Source organism: Oncorhynchus clarkii, chromosome 10 (assembly GCF_045791955.1).
Source record: "Oncorhynchus clarkii lewisi isolate Uvic-CL-2024 chromosome 10, UVic_Ocla_1.0, whole genome shotgun sequence".
NCBI classification, from domain to species: Eukaryota; Metazoa; Chordata; class Actinopteri; order Salmoniformes; family Salmonidae; genus Oncorhynchus; species Oncorhynchus clarkii.
This window is the reverse complement of record NC_092156.1, coordinates 9,706,436-9,731,613: the sequence shown is the minus strand read 5'-3', so window position 1 is coordinate 9,731,613 and position 25,178 is coordinate 9,706,436. Positions and strand designations below refer to the sequence as shown.

At 43.3% G+C, this 25,178-nt stretch overlaps 1 protein-coding gene across 1 annotated transcript in view; it reads right to left on the bottom strand.

Annotated features, from left to right (window-relative positions):
* The window catches only part of LOC139417993 (ubiquitin domain-containing protein 2-like), a 64,987-nt gene extending 40,800 nt beyond the window's left edge, over positions 1-24,187 (bottom strand). The window contains exon 1 of the mRNA XM_071167047.1: positions 24,016-24,187. Coding sequence (XP_071023148.1) covers positions 24,016-24,085 — 70 coding nt within the window. The 5' untranslated portion in view covers positions 24,086-24,187. The remainder of the gene's footprint in view (positions 1-24,015) is intronic.
* Positions 24,188-25,178: the final 991 nt, after the last annotated feature.

The following is a 25,178-nucleotide window of genomic DNA, read 5'->3' as shown; positions in this document are numbered from 1 at the left end:
TTTTATAGGTTAAAGTGGGTGGGGTAATGTATCTGTCCATCTGAACACAGTTTGGTAGGTTAAAGTGGGTGGGGTAATGTATCTGTCCGTCTGAACACAGTTTTATAGGTTAAAGTGGGTGGGGTAATGTATCTGTCAGTCTGAACACAGTTTGGTAGGTTAAAGTGGGTGGGGTAATGTATCTGTCAGTCTGAACACAGTTTGGTAGTTTAAAGTGGGTGGGGTAATGTATCTGTCCATCTGAACACAGTTTGGTAGGTTAAAGTGGGTGGGGTAATGTATCTGTCAGTCTGAACACAGTTTTGTAGGTTAAAGTGGGTGGGGTAATGTATCTGTCAGTCTGAACACAGTTTGGTAGGTTAAAGTGGGTGGGGTAATGTATCTGTCCGTCTGAACACAGTTTGGTAGGTTAAAGTGGGTGGGGTAATGTATCTGTCAGTCTGAACACAGTTTGGTAGGTTAAAGTGGGTGGGGTAATGTATCTGTCCGTCTGAACACAGTTTTATAGGTTAAAGTGGGTGGGGTAATGTATCTGTCAGTCTGAACACAGTTTGGTAGGTTAAAGTGGGTGGGGTAATGTATCTGTCAGTCTGAACACAGTTTGGTAGTTTAAAGTGGGTGGGGTAATGTATCTGTCCATCTGAACACAGTTTGGTAGGTTAAAGTGGGTGGGGTAATGTATCTGTCAGTCTGAACACAGTTTGGTAGTTTAAAGTGGGTGGGGTAATGTATCTGTCCATCTGAACACAGTTTGGTAGGTTAAAGTGGGTGGGGTAATGTATCTGTCAGTCTGAACACAGTTTTGTAGGTTAAAGTGGGTGGGGTAATGTATCTGTCAGTCTGAACACAGTTTGGTAGGTTAAAGTGGGTGGGGTAATGTATCTGTCAGTCTGAACACAGTTTGGTAGGTTAAAGTGGGTGGGGTAATGTATCTGTCCGTCTGAACACAGTTTGGTAGGTTAAAGTGGGTGGGGTAATGTATCTGTCAGTCTGAACACAGTTTGGTAGGTTAAAGTGGGTGGGGTAATGTATCTGTCCGTCTGAACACAGTTTTATAGGTTAAAGTGGGTGGGGTAATGTATCTGTCAGTCTGAACACAGTTTGGTAGTTTAAAGTGGGTGGGGTAATGTATCTGTCCATCTGAGTCTGAACACAGTTTGGTAGGTTAAAGTGGGTGGGGTAATGTATCTGTCAGTCTGAACACAGTTTGGTAGGTTAAAGTGGGTGGGGTAATGTATCTGTCAGTCTGAACACAGTTTTATAGGTTAAAGTGGGTGGGGTAATGTATCTGTCAGTCTGGACACACAGTCCCAGTGTACAGTAAGAGAGGAGAGAGAGCTCATACGTTGTCAGGCCACTCCACATGCATCAATAATTCAGTCATAGACGATGAATCAGTTTCTTCCCTTCCTCATAGCTGACCCAGAAACTACCAGTCTATACTGAGTGAGAGACTCCTGCCAAATATTACAGCCACATATTTCCCTCAGATCTCACAGACCAACAAAGAATTTGAAAACAAACCAAATACTGAAAAACTCCCTTATCTGTTAAGACAAAATACCACAGTGTGCCATCACAGCAGCAAGATGTGTGACCTGTTGCCTCGAGAAAAGGGCAACCAGTGAATAACAAACACCTTTGTAAATACAACCCATATGTATATGTTTATAGAGAGAAGAAAGACAGAATGAGAAATGGAGATAGTTAGCTGACAGATACAGAGAGAGAGAGAATGAATGAATGAGAGATCGAAAGAGAGGATAGTTAGCTGACAGAGAAAGAGAGACCGAGACAGACAGAGGGAAAGAGAGGGAAAGAGAGGGAGAGGTAGAGGGAGGGAGAGAGACAGGGAGAGAGAGAGAGAGAGAGAGGGAGAGAGAGAGACAGAGGGAGAGAGACAGAGGGAGAGAGAGAGGGAGAGAGAGAGGGGGAGAGACTGAGAGAGGGAGAGAGAGAGGGAGAGAGACAGGGAGAAAGAGACAGAGAGACTAGAATGCTATTTGGCCCTACACAGAGAGTACACAGTGGCAGAATACCTGACCACTGTGACTGACCCAAAATTTAGGAAAGCTTTGACTATGTACAGACTCAGTGAGCATAGCCTTGCTATTGAGAAAGGCCGCCGTAGGCAGACATGGCTCTCAAGAGAAGACAGGCTATGTGCACACTGCCCACAAAATGAGGTGGAAACTGAGCTGCACTTCCTAACCTCCTGCCCAATGAATGACCATATTAGAGAAACATATTTCCCTCAGATTACACAGATCCACAAAGAATTCGAAAACAAATCCAATTTTGAAAAACTCCCATATATACTGGGTGAAATTCCACAGTGTGCCATCACAGCAGCAAGATTTGTGACCTGTTGCCAGTGAAGAACACACACCATTGTAAATACAACCCATATTTATGCTTATTTATTTTATCCTGTGTCCTTCACCATTTGTACATTGTTAAAACACTGTATATATAATATGACATTTGTAATGTCTTTATTGTTTTGAAACTTCTGTATGTGTAATGTTTACTGTTCATTTTTATTGTTTATTTCACTTTTGTATATTATCTACCTCACTTGCTTTGGCAATGTTAACACATGTTTCCCATGCTAATAAAGCCCCTTGAATTGAATTGAGGGAGGGGGAGAGACAGAGGAATCAGTGTGTCTGACTGATGCATGGACAGTAAAAGGTTGAGATAATAACAGACAGACAGAGGCCGTGCCTGCGTATCACCTGATCTACATTGACCCAGTCTGAGCCTCCCCCCACGCAGCCCACTGTTTATAGGCAGGTCCAATGAACGAGCCATTTCCTCATCTGCGTCACCATCTTCCATTTTCATTTCCTGCCACAGGCAGACCAGTGACGCAGATAGCAAACCTTTGCTTTGACAGACACACACAGCTGCCCCCTTAAGTCTACCTCGTTTTAATGAGAAGCCCTTCCTGTAACTTACAGAGGAGGAGTGGCCGACAGCATTCACCAGTCAGTGTACTGTGTAGTACTGTTCAACAGTGTACTAAACACAACTGATTTCATCCTGAATTCAACAGTGTACTAAACACAACTGATTTCATCCTGAATTCAACAGTGTACTAAACACAGCTGATGGTTAGCAGATGTTATTGCGAGTGTAGTGAAGTGCTTGTGCTTCTAGTACCGACAGTGCAGCAATATCTAACAAGTAATCTAACAATTCCACAACAACGACCTAATACACACAAATCTAAAGGGGTGAATGAGTTGTTGTGAAATTGTTAGGTTAGATTACTGCACGGTCGGAACTAGCAGCACAAGCATTTCACTACTCTCACATTAACATCTGCTAACCATGTGTATGTGAAAAATAAGATTTGATTTGAGAATATGTACATATAAGTATATGGATGAGCGATGGCCGAGTGGCATTGGCAAGGTGCAATAGATGGAATAAAATACATTATATACATATGATGAGTAATGTAAGATATGTAAACATTATTAAAGTGGCATTGTTTAAAGTGACTAGTGATTCATTGGCAATTTAAATAATACCACTTTAATAATGTTTACATATCTTACATCACTCATATCCTATACTGTATTTTATACCATCTATTGGACCTTGCCTATGCCGCTCGGCCATCGCTCATCCATATATTTCTAAGTACATATTGTTTAACTACAACTGTTTAAAAGACATAGCCTGAATACATCTACTACCCAAGAATAGTAAAGCCCCCTTTACTGGTTCAAATAGCCAACCAATCAGCCTGTTACCAACCCTTAGTAAACTTCTGGAAAAAATGGTGTTTGACCAGATACAATGCTGTTTTACAGTAAACAAATTGACAACAGACTTTCAGCGTGCTTATAGGGAAGGACACTCAACAAGCACAGCACTTAGACACATGACTGATGATTGGCTGAGAGAAACTGATGATAAAATGATTGTGGGGGCTGTCTTGTTAGACTTCAGTGCAGCTTTTGACATTACTGATCATAGTCTGCTGCTGGAAAAACATATGTGTTATGGCTTTACACCCCCTGCTATAATGTGGATAAAGAGTTACTTGTCTAACAAGTTCTTTAATGGAAGCCTTTCAAATATAATCCAGATAGAATCAGGAATTCCCCAGGGTAGCTGTTTAGGCCCTTTGCTTTTTAAAGTTTTTACTAACGACATGCCACTGACTTTGAGTAAAGCCAGAGTTTCTATGTATGCGAATGACTCAACGCTATACACGTCAGCGACTGAAATGACTGCAACACTCAACAAAGAGCTGCAGTTAGTTTCAGAGTGGGTGGCAAGGAATAAGTTAGCCCTAAAACTAAAAGCATTGTATTTGGAACAAAATACTCACTAAACCCTAAACCTCAACTAAATCTTGTAATAAATAATGTGGAAATTGAGCAAGTTGAGATGACTAAACTGCTTGGGGTAACACTAGATTGTAAACTGTCATGGTCGAAACTGTATAATAAAGCAATGCTCTGCCTTCACACTACAGACCCTAGTTTCTACCTTCTTAACACTACTATCAACAAGGCAGGTCCTACAGGCCCTAGTTTCTACCTTCTTAACACTACTATCAACAAGGCAGGTCCTACAGGCCCTAGTTTCTACCTTCTTAACACTACTATCAACAAGGCAGGTCTTACAGGCCCTAGTTTCTACCTTCTTAACACTACTGTCAGCAAGGCAGGTCCTACAGGCCCTAGTTTTGTCACACCCTGACTACTGTTCAGTCATGTGGTCAAGTGCCACAAAAAAAAGGACTTTGCAATTGCAAAAATTGCAATTGGCTCAGAACAGGGCAGCACGGATAGCACTTGGATGTACACAGACAGCTAATATTAATAATATAAATTTAAATCTCTCCTGGCTGAAAGTGGAGGAGAGATTGACTTCCTCACTAATTTTATTTATGAGAGGTATTGACATGTTGAATGCACCAAGCTGTCTGTCTAAACTACTGCCACACAGCTCAGACACCCATGCATACCCCACAAGACATGCCACAAGAGGTCTCTTCACTGTCCCTAAGTCCAGAACAGACTATGGGAGGCACACAGTACTACATAGAGCTACACAGATCTACATGGAACTCTATTCCACTGATACAAGCAGTAGAATCAGATTTTAAAAACAGATAAAAAAAACACCTTATGGAACAGTGGGGACTGTGAAGCAACACAAACATTGGCACAGACACACATTTATTAAACTAGGCAAGTCAGTTAAGAACACATTCTTATTTTCAATGACGGCCTAGGAACGGCGGGTTCACTGCCTTGTTCAGGGGCAGAAGGACAGATTTTCACATTGTCAGCTCGGGGGATAATCTTGCAACCTTACAGTTAACTAGTCCAACGCAATAACGACCTGCCTCTCTCTCGTTGCACTCCACAAGGAGACTGCCTATTACGCGAATGCAGTAAGCCAAGGTAAGTTGCTAGCTAGCATTAAACTTATCCAATAAAAAACAATCAATCATAATCAATAGTTAACTACACATGGTTGATGATATTACTAGATATTATCTAGCGTGTCCTGCGTTGCATATAATCTGACTGAGCATACAAGTATCTAACTGAGCGGTGGTAGGCAGAAGCAGGCGCGTAAACATTAATTCAAACAGCACTGTCGTGCGTTTTGCCAGCAGCTCTTCGTTGTGCGTCAAGCATTGCGCTGTTTATGACTTCAAGCCGATCAACTCCCGAGATGAGGCTAGTTAGTGCACCTTTAATAGTGTTTCAAACATCACTCGCTCTGAGCCTTCTAGTAGTTGTTCCCCTTGCTCTGCATGGGGATGGTGGCTGTTGTCGTTGTGTTGCTGGTTTGAGGCCAGGGAGGAGCGAGGAGAGGGACGGAAGCTATACTGTTACACTGGCAATACTAAAGTGCCTATAAGAACATCCAATAGTCAAAGGTTAATGCAATACAAATGGTATAGAGGGAAATAGTCCTATAATTCCTATAATAACTACAACCTAAAACTTCTTACCTGGGAATATTGAAGACTCATGTTAAAAGGAACCACCAGCTTTCATATGTTCTCATGTTCTGAGCAAGGAACTAATATGTTAGCTTTCTTACATGGCACATATTGCACTTTTCGATTCTTCTCCAACACTTTGTTTTTGCATTATTTCAACCAAATTGAACATGTTTCACTATTTACTTAAGGCTAAATTGATTTTATTGATGTATTATATTAAGTTAAAATAAGTGTTCATTCAGTATTGTTGCAATTGTCATTATTACAAATAAATTAAAAAATCGTCCGATTAATCGGTATCAGCTTTTTTGGTCCTCCAATAATCGGTATTGGCGTTGAAAAATCATAATCGGTCGACCTCTAATACACACTCATGGATTTAGTACTGTAGATATGTGGTAGTGGTGGAGTAGGGGTCCGAGGGCACACAGAGTGTTGTGAAATGTTTTAAAATTGTATAAACTGTCACGTTCTGACCTTAGTTCTTTTGTTTTCTGTCTTTGTGTATGTCACCAGACAGGACTGTTTCGTTTCGTGTCATTTTCTTTGTTATTTTTGTTTTAGTGTTCTGTGTTTAATAAATTCATCATGAACACATACCACGCTGCGCATTGGTCCTCCGATCCTTCAGAATCCTCAGACGAGGACGACAAACGTTACATAAACGGATTTCATTTTGCTGGACCCCAGGAAGCGTAACTGCTGCTTTGGAAGCAGCTAATGTGGATCCATAATAAATACAAATCCAAAAATACTGTATGAGCAATATGTGCCACTCTCAACTCAATCCCTCCTGCAATAGAGCTCGCCAGCTTGTAGTCCTAAAACCCGGAACTGATTCCCCTCTGGTTTGTTCAGCCATCCCTATGGGAAGGAAGGTCTGAGGCTAACACAGGCCTCTGGTTTGTTCAGCCATCCCTATGGGAAGGAAGGTCGGCGGCTAACACAGGCCTCTGGTTTGTTCAGCCATCCCTATGGGAAGGAAGGTCTGAGGCTAACACAGGCCTCTGGTTTGTTCAGCCATCCCTATGGGAAGGAAGGTCGGAGGCTAACACAGGCCTCTGGTTTGTTCAGCCATCCCTATGGGAAGGAAGGTCGGAGGCTAACACAGGCCTCTGGTTTGTTCAGCCATCCCTATGGGAAGGAAGGTCTGAGGCTAACACAGGGTTATACGTTTTTCTCGTCTACTCCTGCTCCCCCCTCTCAGGCGTGCCACGTCGCCGGACTACTAACCACTGGCTGTCAACCATCATTACGCACACCTGGCACCATCATTACGCGCACCTACGCCTCATCATGAGACATACCTGGACTCCCATCACTTCACTGATTACCTCCACTATATCTGTCAGTCCCTTAGTTCCATTCCTCAGGGAGTATTGGTTGTGTTTCATGTCCAGACGCTACTCCTGTTTTGTATCGTTCCATGTTTCTTGTATTATTGAACTTCCCCTTGCACCTGCTTCTCGACTCCCAGTGTCTCCGTTACAGTTCTATGAGATAATAGCAGTCAGTTAACATGACCTTTATGAATTATAAAGCGTTCATGTGTTTTTTTGTTATCACATCAATTCATCAAAATTCACAAGTGGCGACAACTGATGGAGATGATCTTATAGAACAAAACGTATAAGATCTCCTGAGACTGTGTTTACCACAGACCTTACAGTGAGGGAAAAAAGTATTTGATCCCCTGCTGATTTTGTACAGATGCCCACTGACAAAGAAATGATCAGTCTATAATTTTAATGGTAGGTTTATTTGAACAGTGAGAGACAGAATAACAACAACAAAAATCCAGAAAAACGCATGTCAAAATTGTTATAAATTGATTTGCATTTTAATGAGGGAAATAAGTATTTGACCCCTATGCAAAACATGACTTAGTACTTGGTGGCAAAACCCTTGTTGGCAATCACAGAGGTCAGACGTTTCTTGTCGTTGGCTACCAGGTTTGCACACGTCTCAGCAGGGATTTTGTCCCACTCCTCTTTGCAGATCTTCTCCAAGTCATTAAGGTTTCGAGGCTGACGTTTGGCAACTCGAACCTTCAGCTCCCTCCTCAGATTTTCTATGGGATTAAGGTCTGGAGACTGGCTAGGCCACTCCAGGACCTTAATGTGCTTCTACTTGAGCCACTCCTTTGTTGCCTTGGCTGTGTGTTTTGGGTCATTGTCATGCTGGAATACCCATCCACGACCCATTTTCAATGCCCTGGCTGAGGGAAGGAGGTTCTCACCCAAGATTTGAAGGTACATGGCCCCGTCCATCGTCCCTTTGATGCGGTGAAGTTGTCCTGTCCCCTTAGCAGGAAAACACCCCCAAAGCATAATGTTTCCACCTCCATGTTTGATGGTGGGGATGGTGATCTTGGGGTCATAGGCAGCATTCCTCCCCCTCCAAACACGGCGAGTTGAGTTGATGCCAAAGAGCTCAATTTTGGTCTCATCTGACCACAACACTTTCACCCAGTTGTCCTCTGAATCATTCAGATATTCATTGGCAAACTTCAGACAGGCATGTATATGTGCTTTCTTGAGCAGTGAGACCTTGCAGGCGCTGCAGGATTTCAGTCCTTCACGGTGTAGTGTGTTACCAATTGTTTTCTTGGTGACTATGGTCCCAGCTACCTTGAGATCATTGACAAGATCCTCCCGTGTAGTTCTGGGCTGATTCCTCACCGTTCTCATGATCATTGCAATTCCACGAGGTGAGATCTTGCATGGCCGAGGGAGATTCTTTTGTGTTTCTTCTGTTGTCACCTTCTCACCAAGCTGCTTGGCGATGGTCTTGTAGCCCATTCCAGCCTTGTGTAGGTCTACAATCCTGTCCCTGACATCCTTGGAGAGCTCTTTGGTCTTGGCCACCGTGGAGAGTTTGGAATCTGATTGATTGATTGCTTCTGTGGACAGGTGTCTTTTATACAGGTAACAAGCTGAGATTAGGAGAACTCATTTTAAGAGTGTGCTCCTAATCTCAGCTTGTTACCTGTATAAAAGACACCTGGGAGCCAGAAATCTTTCTGATTGAGAGGGGGTCAAATACTTATTTCCCTCATTAAAATGCGAATCAATTTATAACATTTTTGACGTGTTTTTCTGGATTTTTTTGTTGTTATTCTGTCTCACTGTTCAAGTAAACCATTAAAATGATAGACTGATCACTTCTTTGTCAGTGGGCAAACGTACAAAATCATCAGGGGATCAAAAGCTTTTTCCCCTCACTGTAGCGGTTATCCAAAAACCCTACAAAAACGGTGTTCATTTTCCCTATAGACTTTGGTCAAACGAACCATGGCGGAGATAGAGTGCCTACAAAAAGACGCCATTACTATTTCTCTCTATATAATCCAGAATGACCCTTAAACTGTGGCCTCATCCGTCTGTAGCGCCACTATTTCCTCTCCTTTGGGTCACCTGTTGGCATTTGGATGATCTGAGCTTAAAGTGGACGTTTAGAAGACAACGCCCAACCTAGAAAAGCCCGGAAACTGCCCAGTGAAGTGCGTAGAATCCTCTGGGGAGAGAGAGAGAGAGAGAGAGAGAGAGAGAGAGAGAGAGAGAGAGAGAGAGAGAGAGAGAGAGAGAGAGAGAGAGAGAGAGAGAGAGAGAGAGAGAGAGAGAGAGAGAGAGAGAGAGAGAGAGAGAGAGAGAGAGAGAGAGAGAGAGAGAGAGAGAGAGAGAGAGAGAGAGAGAGAGAGAGAGAGAGAGAGAGAGAGAGAGAGAGAGAGAGAGAGAGAGAGAGAGAGAGAGAGAGAGAGAGAGACTGTCTGTGCATATCACTGAGAGAGACTAACACCCAGGCAGCTCACTGAGACACACTAACACCCAGGCAGCTCACTGAGAGAGACTAACACCCAGGCAGCTCACTGAGACAGACTAACACCCAGGCAGCTTTTGTCTGTAGTCTCTGGACTGACACAGTGTGACACAATGAGATTCCCATTAGAGTGTAGGGAGGGCATGACAAACAGTATACTACTGCGGTACACACACGCATCATGTCATCAGGGTAGTCTTCTGGGGAATTCTGAAGGGCAGTCAGGGAGCTTAAGTAGGTCCCCTTCTCTCACAGAGTCGCATAATTAAGCAATATGTCCCGAGGGGGTGTGGTATATAGCCAATATACCACAGCTAAGGGCTGTTCCTAGGACTAAGTCCTTAGATGTGGTATATTCGCCATATATCACAAATTCCAAGGTGCCTTATTGCTATTATAAACTGCTACCAACGTAATTAGAGCAGTAAAAATAAATGTTTTGAAATACCCATGGTATACGGTCTGATATACCACGGCTTTCAGCCAATCAGTATTCAGGGCTGGAACCACCCAGTTTAGAATATAGAATGCTCTTCTCAATAGACCTCAATAGTTTTCTTCCTACTGCTTTTAGCCCAAAGCTTAGAATGGTTAAGGTTCTATTCCTTCTCTAGTTCTCTCTGGCTAGGCCTCAATGACTTCACTATGCAAAACCCTATGATCTTACAAATAATGATACTATGTTTTTCAGACTGTGTGTCTGGGAATGGCAATGCAACGGACCCCTAATAGCACTGTGGGGGATAAATAACTATTTAATAGACATATGAGAATAAATCAATAACATGATGACAGAGGAAGACCGTTACCAAGAAGTCTCACCGCCGCACTGGCTCCTCCGACACAGTATCAATGCAGCCAGGACACAACACATTTATCTACTACTAGAACCATTAGGCCTGCTACTACTACTACTACAACCATTAAGCCTGCTACTACTACAACTACTACTACAACCATTAAGCCTGCTACTACTACTACTAGAACCATTAGGCCTGCTACTACTACAACCATTAAGCCTGCTACTACTACTACTACTACTAGAACCATTAGGCCTGCTACTACTACTACTAGAACCATTAGGCCTGCTACTACTACAACCATTAAGCCTGCTACTACTACTACTACTACTAGAACCATTAGGCCTGCTACTACTACAACTACTACAACTACCACTACAACCATTAAGCCTGCTACTACTACAACTACTACTAGAACCATTAGGCCTTCTACTACTACAACTATTACTACAACCATTAGGTCTGCTACTACTACAACTACTACTACAACCATTAGGTCTGCTACTACTACAACTACTACTACAACCATTAGGCCTTCTACTACTACAACTATTACTACAACCATTAGGTCTGCTACTACTACAACTACTACTAGAACCATTAAGCCTGCTACTACTACAACTACTACTACAACCATTAGGCCTTCTACTACTACAACTATTACTACAACCATTAGGTCTGCTACTACTACAACTACTACTAGAACCATTAAGCCTGCTACTACTACAACTATTACTACAACCATTAGGTCTGCTACTACTACAACTACTACTACAACCATTAGGCCTTCTACTACTACAACTACTACTACAACCATTAGGCCTTCTACTACTACAACTATTACTACAACCATTAGGTCTGCTACTACTACAACTACTACTAGAACCATTAAGCCTGCTACTACTACAACTACTACTACAACCATTAAGCCTACTACTACTACAACCATTAAGCCTACGACTACTACAACTACTACTACAACCATTAAGCCTACTACTACTACAACTACAACCATTAAGCCTACTACTACTACTACAACAAGTACAGGACAGCAGCAGAGGACAGCAGCAGGGGACAGCAGCTTAGGACAGCAGCAGAGGACAGCAGCAGGGGACCGAGGCCCACTGAATTTTTCTCAATAGTATGAGGTCAGTCAGTCCCGCTATGAGATGTTAGTATGAGGTCAGCTGTGGACTAGCAAGTCTGCCATTGTGACCAGTACAGGACAACAGCAGAGGAGAGCAGCAGGGGACAGCAGCAGAGGACAGCAGCAGAGGACAGCAGCAGAGGACAGCAGCAGGGGACAGCAGCAGAGGACAGCAGCAGGGATACAGCAGCAGAGGACAGCAGCAGGGGACAATGGGACAGCAGCAGGGGACAGCAGCAGAGGACAGCAGCAGGGGACAGCAGCAGAGGACAGCAGCAGAGGACAGCAGCAGGGGACAGCAGCAGGGGACAGCAGCAGGGGACAGCAGCAGAGGACAGCAGCAGAGGACAGCAGCAGAGGACAGCAGCAGGGGACAATGGGACAGCAGCAGGGGACAGCAGCAGGGGACAGCAGCAGAGGACAGCAGCAGAGGACAGCAGCAAGGGACAATGGGACAGCAGCAGGGGACAGCAGCAGAGGACAGCAGCAGAGGACAGCAGCAGAGGACAGCAGCAGAGGACAGCAGCAGGGGACAGCAGCAGGGGACAGCAGCAGGGGACAGCAGCAGAGGACAGCAGCAGGGGACAGCAGCAGGGGACAATGGGACAGCAGCAGGGGACAGCAGCAGAGGACAGCAGCAGGGGACAGCAGCAGAGGACAGCAGCAAGGGACAATGGGACAGCAGCAGGGGACAGCAGTAGAGGACAGCAGCAGGGGACAGCAGCAGAGGACAGCAGCAGAGGACAGTAGCAGAGGACAGCAGCAGGGGACAGCAGCAGAGGACAGCAGCTTAGGACAGCAGCAGAGGACAGCAGCAGGGGACCGAGTCCCACTGATAGAGACCTACTACATGGAGAAATGGCAAGGGACCGGAGTTATTCCTGAACCTGACCAGAAGAAACCAGGCCTATAGTGATAGGAAAACCTCAGGACTCAGGAAATGACTGACACAAACTGAGATACACCTAATACAAAGTATGTGATTCTTCTATATCCATAGGTTGAGACCTCTATAGTATATGACTCTGGTCTGGACTTAGCTGCTGTGGGTCATGCTGACACTAAAATAGGATCTTGAGTGGTTTGTGTCCTCTTAGTCTCCCTGACCACTGATCATTAGGATCAGTTATAATGGCTGCTGTCATTGTCTGTGCAAGAGAGCCGAGTGAGATTGCAAATACAGCAGTGTTCTCTTTCACCGGCTGTGTCCATACACATGTACACAGGACACATGACACGTGTCAAATGACACAAACTCCAACTGCAAGGCACAGATCCGAGTGTACATCTGAGGTCGAACATGGCAGTAAGCTTGTCAGCCAGTGAAGTATAGAGTCAGTCAGCTTAGGGCTGTGTTTGGCTGTTACATACAGGATACGGTCACTCACCATTGAATGACTAAAGCTCAATTCAAATTCTCCCCAAAATGTGCATTCATTCAAGAATTTCAAAGCATTGGATTGGTGTAAGACATTAGGTAGGAACTCCATCGTCACCAATCCAGTGTTGTTTTTTTCATCCTCGAGGGTGAGTGAATGAGTTAACAACCCTGTGTCACAAACCCCACCCCACCATCTCTAATCGCCATGGCAACAGGGCCGGACAGGTGAGGCAGGGATGTCGTGAGGAGGAGGTCTGAGATCTCACACACTGCATTATGCAGCACAGGCATGTGTTTCTGGTTTCACCTCCCAACACACACACAGTACCCCCACGGACACACACACACCTGGGTGCCTTGCTCTGCCAACCTGAGCTCCTCAACAGTAGTGTGAACTGTGACACAGGGCCTGTCTGAAGGTGGGCCCTATCAGCCTGCTGCTGCTGCTGAGGGCAGACATTATGACTCGCTAGGAGAAGGAGACACTGGCTGGTATACAACTGTGGGGTCACTGGGATGTGCCATGCATCAGCTGATCCTGGATTTGTTCTGTCCTGTCGCCTGGCTCTTTCCAGTGAAGCGCCTGAGGAGGGGGGCCAGGGTCAACGGCAAATGAGGAGGCAATTTTGAAGATAATTCTTCCTCTAATGGGATCAGTGACTTGAGGGCAAAGCGGAGCAAGTAGGAAAGCTGTAATGAATTTGGGGATGAACGAATGGAGAATATTATTCAACTAAATATTTGTATTCCTCAGTTGGAAATGTAATGGTTTAAATGGCTTACAGTAAAAAGCATTTATAAGTGCTAAGGCCATTGAATAAAAGTAAATTGGTGTTAGTTGGAATTTAGATACATTAAGAATCCGTAGTATTGATTTCCTTTTTTTAAAATAAATAATAGCACAGGCACATCAATAACTCTGACAGTTGTGAAGTTAACACAACAGACAGGCTACTCCAATATCTTATTATCCATGTTGTTCGCAAGCACAAACAACCGCTGAGGGAGAGGCTCTTGTTTTTTGTTTTTGATGTGCATATGTATTCACCCCCTTTGCTATGAAGCCCCTAAATGAGATCTGGTGCAACCAATTACCTTCAGAAGTCACATAATTAGTTAAATAAAGTCCACCTGTGTGCAATGGGGATTATGTGACAATCTAAGTGTCACATGATCTGTCGCATGATCTCAGTATATATACACCTGTTCTGAAAGTCCCCAGAGTCTGCAACACCACTGTAAGGTTGAACATAAAGGTTACGTTGTATTTGCAGTGAGATAGATAAAAGCCATTGAGGTTTGATGGGAGCTGCCTGGTGACCATTACTCTCCACCTGAATGCCAGAATCAAGATGGCTGCAAGGCTTTGGGCCTTTAAGTGTTCACTGACATTAATGGACAGGATGAGATGTTCCAATACAGTGCCTTGCAAAAGTATTCATCCCCCTTGGCGTTTTTCCTATTTTGATGCATTACAACCTGTAATTTAAATATATTTTTATTTGGATTTCATGTAATGGACATACACAAAATAAAAAACGGAAAAGTTATCCGTGCATATGTATTCACCCCCTTTGCTATGAAGCCCCTAAATAAGATCTGGTGCAACCAATTACCTTCGGGAGTCACATAATGAGTTAAATAAAGTCCACCTGTGTGCAATCTAAGTGTCAAATGATCTGTCACATGATCTCAGTATATATACATCTGAAATGCCCCAGAGTCTGCAACACCACTAAGCAAGGGGCAACACCAAGCAAGCGGCACTATGAAGACCAAGGAGGTCTCCAAACAGGTCAGGGACAAAGTTGTGGAGAAGTACAGATCAGGGTTGGGTTATAAAAAAAATATCAAAAACTTTGAACATCCCACAGAGCACCATTAAATCCATTATTAAAAAATGTAAAGAATATGGCACCACAACAAACCCGCCAAGAGAGGGCTGCCCACCACAACTCACGGACCGGGCAAGGAGGGAGTTAATCAGAGAGGCAACAAAGAGACCAAAGATAGCTTTGTAGCTCCTTCAGGGTTATCTGTCCATAGGACCACTTTAAGCTGTACACTCCACAGAGCTGGGCTTTATGGAAGAATGGCCAGAAAAAAATAAGCAAAAACATTTGGTGTTCGCCAAAAGTCATGTGGGAGACTCCCCAAACATATGGAATGAGGTACTCTGGTCAGATGAGACTAAAATGTAGCTTTTTGGCCATCAAGGAAAACGCTATGTCTGGGGAAAACCCAACACCTCCCATCACCCTGTGAACACCATCCCCACAGTGAAGCATGGTGGTGGCAGCATCATGCTGTGGGGATGTTTTTCATCCGCAGGGACTGGGAAACTGGTCAGAATTGAAGGAATGATGGATGGCGCTAAATACAGAGAAAGTCTTGAGGGAAACCTGTTTCAGTCTTCCAGAGATTTGAGACTGGAACGGAGGTTCACCTTCCAGCAGGACAATGACCCTAAGCCAACTGCTAAAACAACACTCGAGCGGTTTAAGTGGAAACATTTAAATATCTTGGAATGGCCTCAATCCAATTGAGAATCTGTGGTAGGGGCCTCCCGGGTGGCACAGTGGTTAAGGGCGCTGTATTGCAGCGCCAGCTGTGCCATCAGAGTCCCTGGGTTCGCGTCCAGGCTCTGTCGTAACCGGCCGCGACCGGGAGGTTCGTGGGGCGACGCACAATTGGCCTAGCGTCGTCCGGGTTAGGGAGGGATTAGTCGGTAGGGATCTCCTTGTCTCATCGCGCACCAGCGACTCCTGTGGCGGGCCGGGCGCAGTGCGCACTAGCCAAGGTTGCCAGGTGCACGGTGTAGCCTCCGACACATTGGATGTGGGTTGGATGCGCGCTGTGTTAAGAAGCAGTACGGCTGGTTGGGTTGTGCATCGGAGAACGCATGACATTCAACCTTCGTCTCTTCCGAGCCCGTACGGGAGTTGTAGCAATAAGACAAGATAGTAGCTTGTGGATACCACGAAATTGGGGAGAAAAAGGGGTAAAATAAAAAAAATAAGAGAATCTGTGGTAAAGATTGCTGTACACAAGCGGAACCCATCCAACTTGAAGGAGCTGGATCAGTTTTGCCTTGAAGAATGGGAAAAAATCACAGTGGCTAGATGTGCCAAGCTTATAGAGACATACCCCAAGAGACTTGAATCTGTAATTGCTGCAAAAGGTGGCTCTACAAAGTATTGACTTTGGGGGGTGGGTGAATAGTTATGTACGCTCAAGTTTTTTTTTTTTGTCTTATTTCGTGTTTGTTTCACAATAAAAAATATGTGTGCATGTTGTGCAAATCAAATGATACAAACCCCCCAAAAAATCTATTTTAATTCCAGGTTGTAAGGCAACAAAATAAGAAAAATGCCAAGGGGGTGAATACTTTCTCAAGCCACTGTAGCTAGGCCTATAGCCCTCTTAGTGACATTTTCTTGGACATTTTCACTAGGGCCAGGGACCTCGTTACAATATTATTAGGTGCCACTACGATATGTATTGCGATTCTAACAATTCTATATGTATTGCGATTCGATACTGCGATTTTATTCATTTTTCTCACTATATGTCTGCTGCAGAGCATGAGCAAATTAGTTTTGATTAGTCATAGATATAAAAGTGCTAAAAACATGTTGGTTGACTATTTAAAAAGAAGGAGAACAAGCTATAGGATGAACAAAAAATACTGTTGTTTTGGCACAGGTACAGCTGACTAGCGCTAGCCAACACTACCTAGCACACACAAAAATAGATGCGATGGCTGCGTTTCAAACTCATACCTTCGCCTTATTGGGGGAATCCCCGTCACCATCTTGGCCGTCGGTCCAAACGATTAGCCAATGGAAGTTCGCAACATAAGCCCCTCAGCCCTCGTTTGATGATCCAGTTTGCGAGTGTACAACTATGTTCACTTCGAAGCCTGAAACACCCCATAATTAAATTTGCGACGATTGTACATCCGCTAAGAAAAGTCAGCCGAAACTTAAAACCTCAACATCAATATAGAGAAGTCAACATACAAGTGTAAGTAAAAACGTAATTATGTTTTTGTTTGGTTAGCTTTTGGAAATTGTAGAACTAAAATATTTTCCTCCTTCAGAAGTTCCAGCTAGGCAGGCTAACGTTATTTAGCTAATTAATTTGCTAGCTATCATACATTAGGCGTATATTAATAATGTCAATATAAGTAGACATGCAATCTTAATTGACTGTAGAGCATATAACGCACCCACAAGCTGACAACACAAACGTCGTGGGACAAACGAGTGACGAATTTCCGGGCAAGGGCGGTCAATTTAAAATGAATTCCTTCCTCCCTCGCCCTGCAAGTGTAAACTCGTTAGACTTCATGATACTTCATCAGAAGTGTCCACTTAATTTGAGGGCTGAGGGTGTGTCCAGGCCCCCCCCACACACACACACACACACTGACTGAGTATCTCTCTCTCAGATTCCAACTGCTGATTCATGTTTATTCATAAATACTGTAAATCTACCAAAGAAAGGTCTGTTAATTGCTCACTTGAATATATGCAGCTCAAGGAACAAAATTCATGAAATATGTTGTCTAGTACAGTCAAACAATATTCATGTATTGGCAATATCAGACTCACATGGACTCTTCTATTGAGGATGCTGAGATCTCTATACATGGAGACAGAAATAGATATGGAGGTAGAGCTGCAGGTTACATCCAGAATCATATTCCAGCTAAACAACGTCAGGATGTAATGGGACCATATCACCTCCACCCTACCTGACACCCTAGACCCACTCCAATTTGCTTACCGCCCAAATAGGTCCACAGACGATGCAATCTCAACCACACTGCACACTGCCCTAACCCATCTGGACAAGAGGAATACCTATGTGAGAATGCTGTTCATCGACTACAGCTCGGCATTCAACACCATAGTACCCTCCAAGCTCGTCATCAAGCTCGAGACCCTGGGTCTCGACCCCGCCCTGTGCAACTGGGTACTGGACTTCCTGACGGGCCGCCCCCAGGTGGTGAGGGTAGGCAACAACATCTCCTCCCCGCTGATCCTCAACACTGGGGCCCCACAAGGTTGCGTTCTGAGCCCTCTCCTGTACTCCCTGTTCACCCACGACTGCGTGGCCACGCACGCCTCCAACTCAATCATCAAGTTTGCGGACGACACAACAGTGGTAGGCTTGATTACCAACAACGATGAGACGGCCTACAGGGAGGAGGTGAGGGCCCTCGGAGTGTGGTGTCAGGAAAACAACCTCACACTCAACGTCAACAAAACTAAGGAGATGATTGTGGACTTCAGGAAACAGCAGAGGGAACACCCCCCTATCCACATCGATGGAACAGTAGTGGAGAGGGTAGCAAGTTTTAAGTTCCTCGGCATACACATCACAGACAAACTGAATTGGTCCACTCACACAGACAGCATCGTGAAGAAGGCGCAGCAGCGCCTCTTCAACCTCAGGAGGCTGAAGAAATTCGGCTTGTCACCAAAAGCACTCACAAACTTCTACAGATGCACAATCGAGAGCATCCTGGCGGGCTGTATCACCGCCTGGTATGGCAACTGCACCGCCCTCAACCGTAAGGCTCTCCAGAGGGTAGTGAGGTCTGCACAACGCATCACCGGGGGCAAACTACCTGCCCTCCAGGACACCTACACCACCCGATGTCACAGGAAGGCCATAAAGATCATCAAGGACATCAACCACCCGAGCCACTGCCTGTTCACCCCGCTATCATCCAGAAGGCGAGGTCAGTACAGGTGCATCAAAGCTGGGACCGAGAGACTGAAAAACAGCTTCTATCTCAAGGCCATCAGACTGTTAAACAGCCACCACTAACACTGAGTGGCTGCTGCCAACACACTGACACTGACTCAACTCCAGCCACTTTAATAATGGGAATTGATGGGAAATGATGTAAATATATCACTAGCCACTTTAAACAATGCTACCTTATATAAATGTTACTTACCCTACATTATTCATCTCATATGCATACGTATATACTGTACTCTATATCATCGACGGTATCCTTATGTAATACATGTATCACTAGCCACTTTATACTATACTATGCCACTTGTTTACATACTCATCTCATTTGTACATACTGTACCCGATACCATCTACTGTATCTTGCCTATGCTGCTCTGTACCATCACTCATTCATATATCCTTATGTACATATTCTTTATCCCCTTACACTGTGTACAAGACAGTAGTTTTGGAATTTGAATGGATTAGAGGCGCTATGGGTACAGGTGCATTAACCACATTTGAAACCTATACTAGTTGGTTCCTGCTATAGGCCACCTAGTGCTGATGTGAAATATCTTGATATAATTTGTTAAATGTTGGATAAGGTATCTGATGAAAATTGGGAAATATATTTTTGGGGAGACATGAATATTGATTTTTTTTAACACCAACTGTCCAATGAGAAAGAAATGTATTTCTGTTGCCAATGTATGTAACCTGACCCATGTTATGACATCATCAACCAGAACGTTCACTAATAGGTCCGGTATTACATCATCAACTTGTATCAATCACATTTTTACTAACATGGCTAAACACTGTTCTAAAGCTGTATCAGTGTCATTAGGTGATCGTAATGTGGTTGCACTCACTAGGAAAACTACAATACCAAAGGCTGGCCCTAAGGTATTCTACCACAGGACCTACAGAGGGTTTAATCAGGACTCATTTGTGGATGAGATTAAGAATGTGCAATGGTTAGAAGTGAAATGTCACTAAGTTTGTTTATGAAATTATTAATGAGTATAGCTGATAAGCATACCACTTTAACAAAATGCACTGTGAGGTCAAACGGTGCCCCATGGATTGATGATGAGCTGAGAAATGTAATGATTCAATGTTATGATGCCAAAAAGTAGAAGATAAATCTGGCACTCTGTTCGAAAAGCAAAGTTATTGTAAATGAAGAAATCGTGTGACCAAGCTCAACAAAGGAAAGAAGAAGAGATTCTATCAGCACAAAATTGATGAAGTAAAGGATGATGGGAAAAAGCTGTGGAGAACGTTGAACACTATTATGGGTAGGAATTCAAACATGTCTGCCTGTTTTGTTGAATCAGAGAGTATATTTATTACAACTTCACACGACATCGAAAAAACTACTTTAATGAATATTTTACAGGCAAAGTGGACAAGTTGAGGAATGATATGATTCCAACTGATGGCTCCATGTCATATACCCTTATAAAAGACTGGATCATGAAGGAGAGGAAATGCACGTTCAAATTTCATGAAGTAGAAAGGGAAGCGGTAGAAATGATGCTGTTGTCTCTTTTGGATGACAAGTCACCTGGTACATATAATCTTGATGCCAAATTGATTAGAGTTACAGCTAGCCAAATATTTACCCTAATCTCTCATATTTGTAATAAGTGCTTGATGTATGGGGTGTGCCCAGAAGTCTGGAAAGAGTCAAAGGTTATTCCACTACCTAAGTATAAAAAAATCTGCATTCACTGGTCCTCATAGTCATCCTATAAGCTTGCTGCCTGTAAATTAAATTAGTAAATTATATCTGTAAAAATCAAGGATTATTTCTCATGTAATGGTCTGATAACACGTTTCCAGCATACAAAGAAGGGCATTCTATGAGTACGTCCTTTGCACAAATGACAGATGATTGGTTAAAGAGTATGGATGACAGGAAGTTAGCTGGTGCAGTGTTGCCAGATTTCAGTGCTGCTTTTGATATAATATATCATGAACTGTTACTAGGTCAACTCAAATGTTATGGTTTTAAGTCTGCAGCTCTATCCTGGATGGAAAGCTATCTATCCAGGAGAAGGCAAAAAGTATTTTTTAATGGTAGCTTTTCAAGCAGTAAAGATTTACACTGTGGTGTTCCTCAAGGAAGCTGCCTAGGCCCACTTCTCTACTCTATCTTTACTAATGATTAACCTTCAGTAATGAACAAAGCAAGAGTGGCCATGTTTGCTGATGACTTTACAATGTACAGCGCAGAATCAGAATGTAATGAGCCAACAGATGTACTGAGTAGTGAACTAAGAATGGTGTCTGAGTGGGTTGATACGAACAAATTGGTATTGAACATTTCTAAAACGAAATGTGTTGTATTTGGTTCAAGGTATACACCTAGGTATTTGTAGTTGTCCACATTTTCTAAGTCAGAACCTTCCAGAGGAGTGATGCTAGTCGGGCGAGCGAGAGCAGCGATCGGTTGAAGAGCATGCATTTAGTTTTACTTGCACTTAAGAGCAGTTGGAGGCCACGGAATGAGTGTTGTATGGCATTGAAGCTCATCTGGAGGTTTGTTTAACACAGTGTCCAAAGAAGGGCCATATGTATACAGAATGGTGTCGTCTGCGTAGAGGTGGATCAGAGAATTACCAGCAGCAAGAGAGACAACCTTGATACATACAGAGAAAAGAGTCGGCCTGAGAATTGAATTGGCAGGATAGATATAGGTCTGTAACAGTTTAGGTCTAGAGTGTGGATGACCGTGGCAGTTTTCAAATCTTTAGGGATCTCAAGACGATACGAAAGAGAGGTTGAACAGGCTTGTAATAGAGGTTGCAACAATTGCGGTGGATAATTTTAGAAATTGAGGGTCCAGATTGTCTAGCCCAGCTGATGACTGGAAGTCTATAGGCACGATAGCATCCCTTTAAGCACTACTGAACGAAAGAGACATATGGGTGCCAAATGAATGGCTAATTTAGGTGAGAGGAGCCAAAAGATCTCTCACTGAAAAGACTCGTAATGCCCATTAATACAAGGGAAGATATACATTGAAACCTTCATCAAAGCAGTACTCTCTTGCTCAGTAACAGGCAATGGCTGAGAGTCAAGGTAACAATGCATGTCCAAAATACTTATAAGCTGATACTTTCTCCTGAGCTACAGTCTGCTGGCGTTACTCTCGTGTGAAAAGTCAAAAACCACTGAGACAAAATGAGTGTAATAACTAGCCGCTCCCTGGAGGAACCAAATCACATTTTAGTTGTCACATACACGTGTTTAGCAGATGTTATTGCGGGTGTAGCGAAATGCCTATGTTTCTAGGTCCAACTGTGCAGTAATATCTAACAATTTCACAACAATACACACACATCTAAAATAAAGGAATGGAATTAAGAATATATCAATATTTGGAAGAGCAATGTCAGAGCGGCATAGACCTAGATACAGTAGAATAGTATAGAATACAGTATATGAGATGAGTAATGCAAAACATGTAAACATGATAAAAAAAGTGACTAGTGTTTCAGTATAAAAGTGGCCAGTGATTTCAAGTCTATGTTCTCTCTCGGCTGCAAAAGTTATTTTGTAGAATCTTGTGAGTGAGTTCTAGAAGCTCGACACATGTTCAGCAATGTGCAGTCAGTCCACATTTGGTTACAGCTGTAAAGATTTTTGTTGGTGGAAGGAGAGGAAGACCAAAGTGCAGCGTGGTACGTATCCATAATACTTTTCATCCAGATGAATACACCAACAAAAACAACAAACGAACAGTTCTGACAGGAGCAAGAAACACGAACAAGAGAATAATCACCCACACCTCATAGTGGGAAAACAAGCTACCTAAGTATGGCTCTCAAGCAGAGACAACGATAGACAGCTGCCTCTGATTGAGAACCATACCAGGCCAAACACATAGAAAAAGAAAACCTAGACCTACAACATAGAATACCCACCCACATCACACCCTGACCAAACTAAAAATAGAAACCTACAAAGCAATCTACGGTCAGGGCGAGACAACAACACAAACGTCACTGCCTGGTAATAGCAATATAATGGTGTGTAGACCTAACAACGTGATATACCAGTGACCTCGGGACAATGTTGCATTGGGAGGACCACCTCAAGGTCCATTGCCTAGGTGTGCATATGCAATAACTGCAATGTAAACATGAAGAAGATCAATACCGGTTATCTATGCAAGGAGCTATCACAGACTTATTTGTGTACATGTACAAGCCCCTACCCTTCAAACCCAAACTGAATCACACCAGCTAAAATCATAACAACAACATCTGTAACATTACACATCTGAAATCCCGACGCGGTGAGGAAATAACAGTGTGAAGTAACCACCTAAGGGGTCGCAGTTAAGAGCCAACCATTATATTAATACCAGTCTTTCTCATTCACAAAGCACTGGATACATACATTATATACTACTGGAATGAAAACGGTGGGTACATAATATCCATTAAATTATGCTCGTCAAGGAGATGTGATATGTAACTCTGGGTTATTATTGAATACAGTATAATTGTTGGACATGTCAACGAACCAAGAACCACCGTTAGTTATTTAAAGCAAGTTTCGGTGCAACTCCCCCATCCTCCTGCAGCTGCGAATTAAAAATGTCACGCTCCCCCACTTTAGAATGTCGACCCCCAAGAAAATACGCATTAAATGAAACAGAATTAGGTTATATGATTGCAAAAATGTGTCTGTGAACACAACAAAGCATAATTTGTGTTAGAACATTTTATAACAGCATGTAACGTTATGATGTTCTGCATTCCTGAGACAAACAGTGACCCACATTTATTGTGTAGAAAGATGGCTATAGCTAGCATGCTAGCAGGATGACTAACTACAACATTAAACGCCTTTATTCAAAACAGACAAAAGCAGTCATTTAACACGGAACAGTAAGAATTTTCAAGATCATAAAATGTTGCCTAAATAGCTAACTATTATTCGCATGAGGCCGGATGGGGCTATAGACGTGGCCGCCACGATGTTATAGGCGGCTGCAATAAAGGGAAGACACAAGGGGGAACAAGGCGCATGAAGTCAGCATGTAACCAAAAACCACCAATCATCGACCAAAAACCACCCCGAAGGTATGAAACTAATTTCTTACCTCCAGTTCCGTCAGAATTTTCGTTTAAACTGCCTGAAGAATCATGGTGACTACCCACACAACCACCCATGGATGTTTTAACTGCGCTACCCCCGCAGACCCCTCTTGCTTAAGTCTTCCTCTCAGAATAGAAATTGAAAGGACGCGAGCATCAGCTGGGAAGAGGCGGAGTGAACACACATCACAAGGTGCCCGCTTCTAAAAGAGAAAAGAAGGGGGTACGGAGAGGGAGGAAATAGAGGTAAAGAATGGGCGGATGAGAAGGGAGGACGGGGAGAACACAACTCAGCATAGTGTAACTGAGATGAGAACAGTTTCTAGTATAATGCATTGTCCCCCATGCATACCAGGGCAATTTCAAGCACATGGGTGAAAATCAAATGTGAAATAAGATGTGAAACCATTATGTTCTATTCTATTCTGTTATTCTCTAGTTTACTATATAATGTTTTACTCTATTCTACTCTATTCCACTCTTCTCTATCAAATGTTATACTTTATTATTGTGGTTCTAAAGGCTACACACCGCTGGGTTTTCAAGGTCACCTTATGCAGACTAATAATGCATGCTACTACTACTCATACTTTATACACTTTTATAACATCTGTTGTTTTCCAGGAAAATGTTGCCAATTTAGATGATAAGTTTAGTATTTCCTTGAATATACTGACTCTATTGCTATCGTTTTTTATAGTTGAGTATTTCCTCTAATTTACTGACTCTAATACTACCGTATCCCAATACGTCCCAGAAGTGTAACATTGCGTGATCAGTATCTAGTGTCTACACCTTCACCAGTGTATAGGCATGCCCTCTTGGGTGTTGTGGCCACAGGCACGCACATCGAACGACTGCAAGACCTGGAGTCCTTTTACATTATACTCTGGCGGCTAAAAGAGAGCCTGCCATAATAAGTAAATAAATTACTCAGTCTCAGCATGGGCCTTATCTTCAGCCTCATTGGATTTTCAAGCTGTTCTGTCTGTTAATTTTGGCAAGTTAAGATGTTAGGTATTTCCCTCCTAAAATGGAAGTAATCTTAACCAAATAATACACCAGTGCCTCTCTTCTCCAACTCTCTCCTCCAACTCTCTTCTCCAACTCTCTCCTCCAACTCTCTACTCCAACTCTCACCTCCAACTCTCTTCTGCAACTCTCTCCT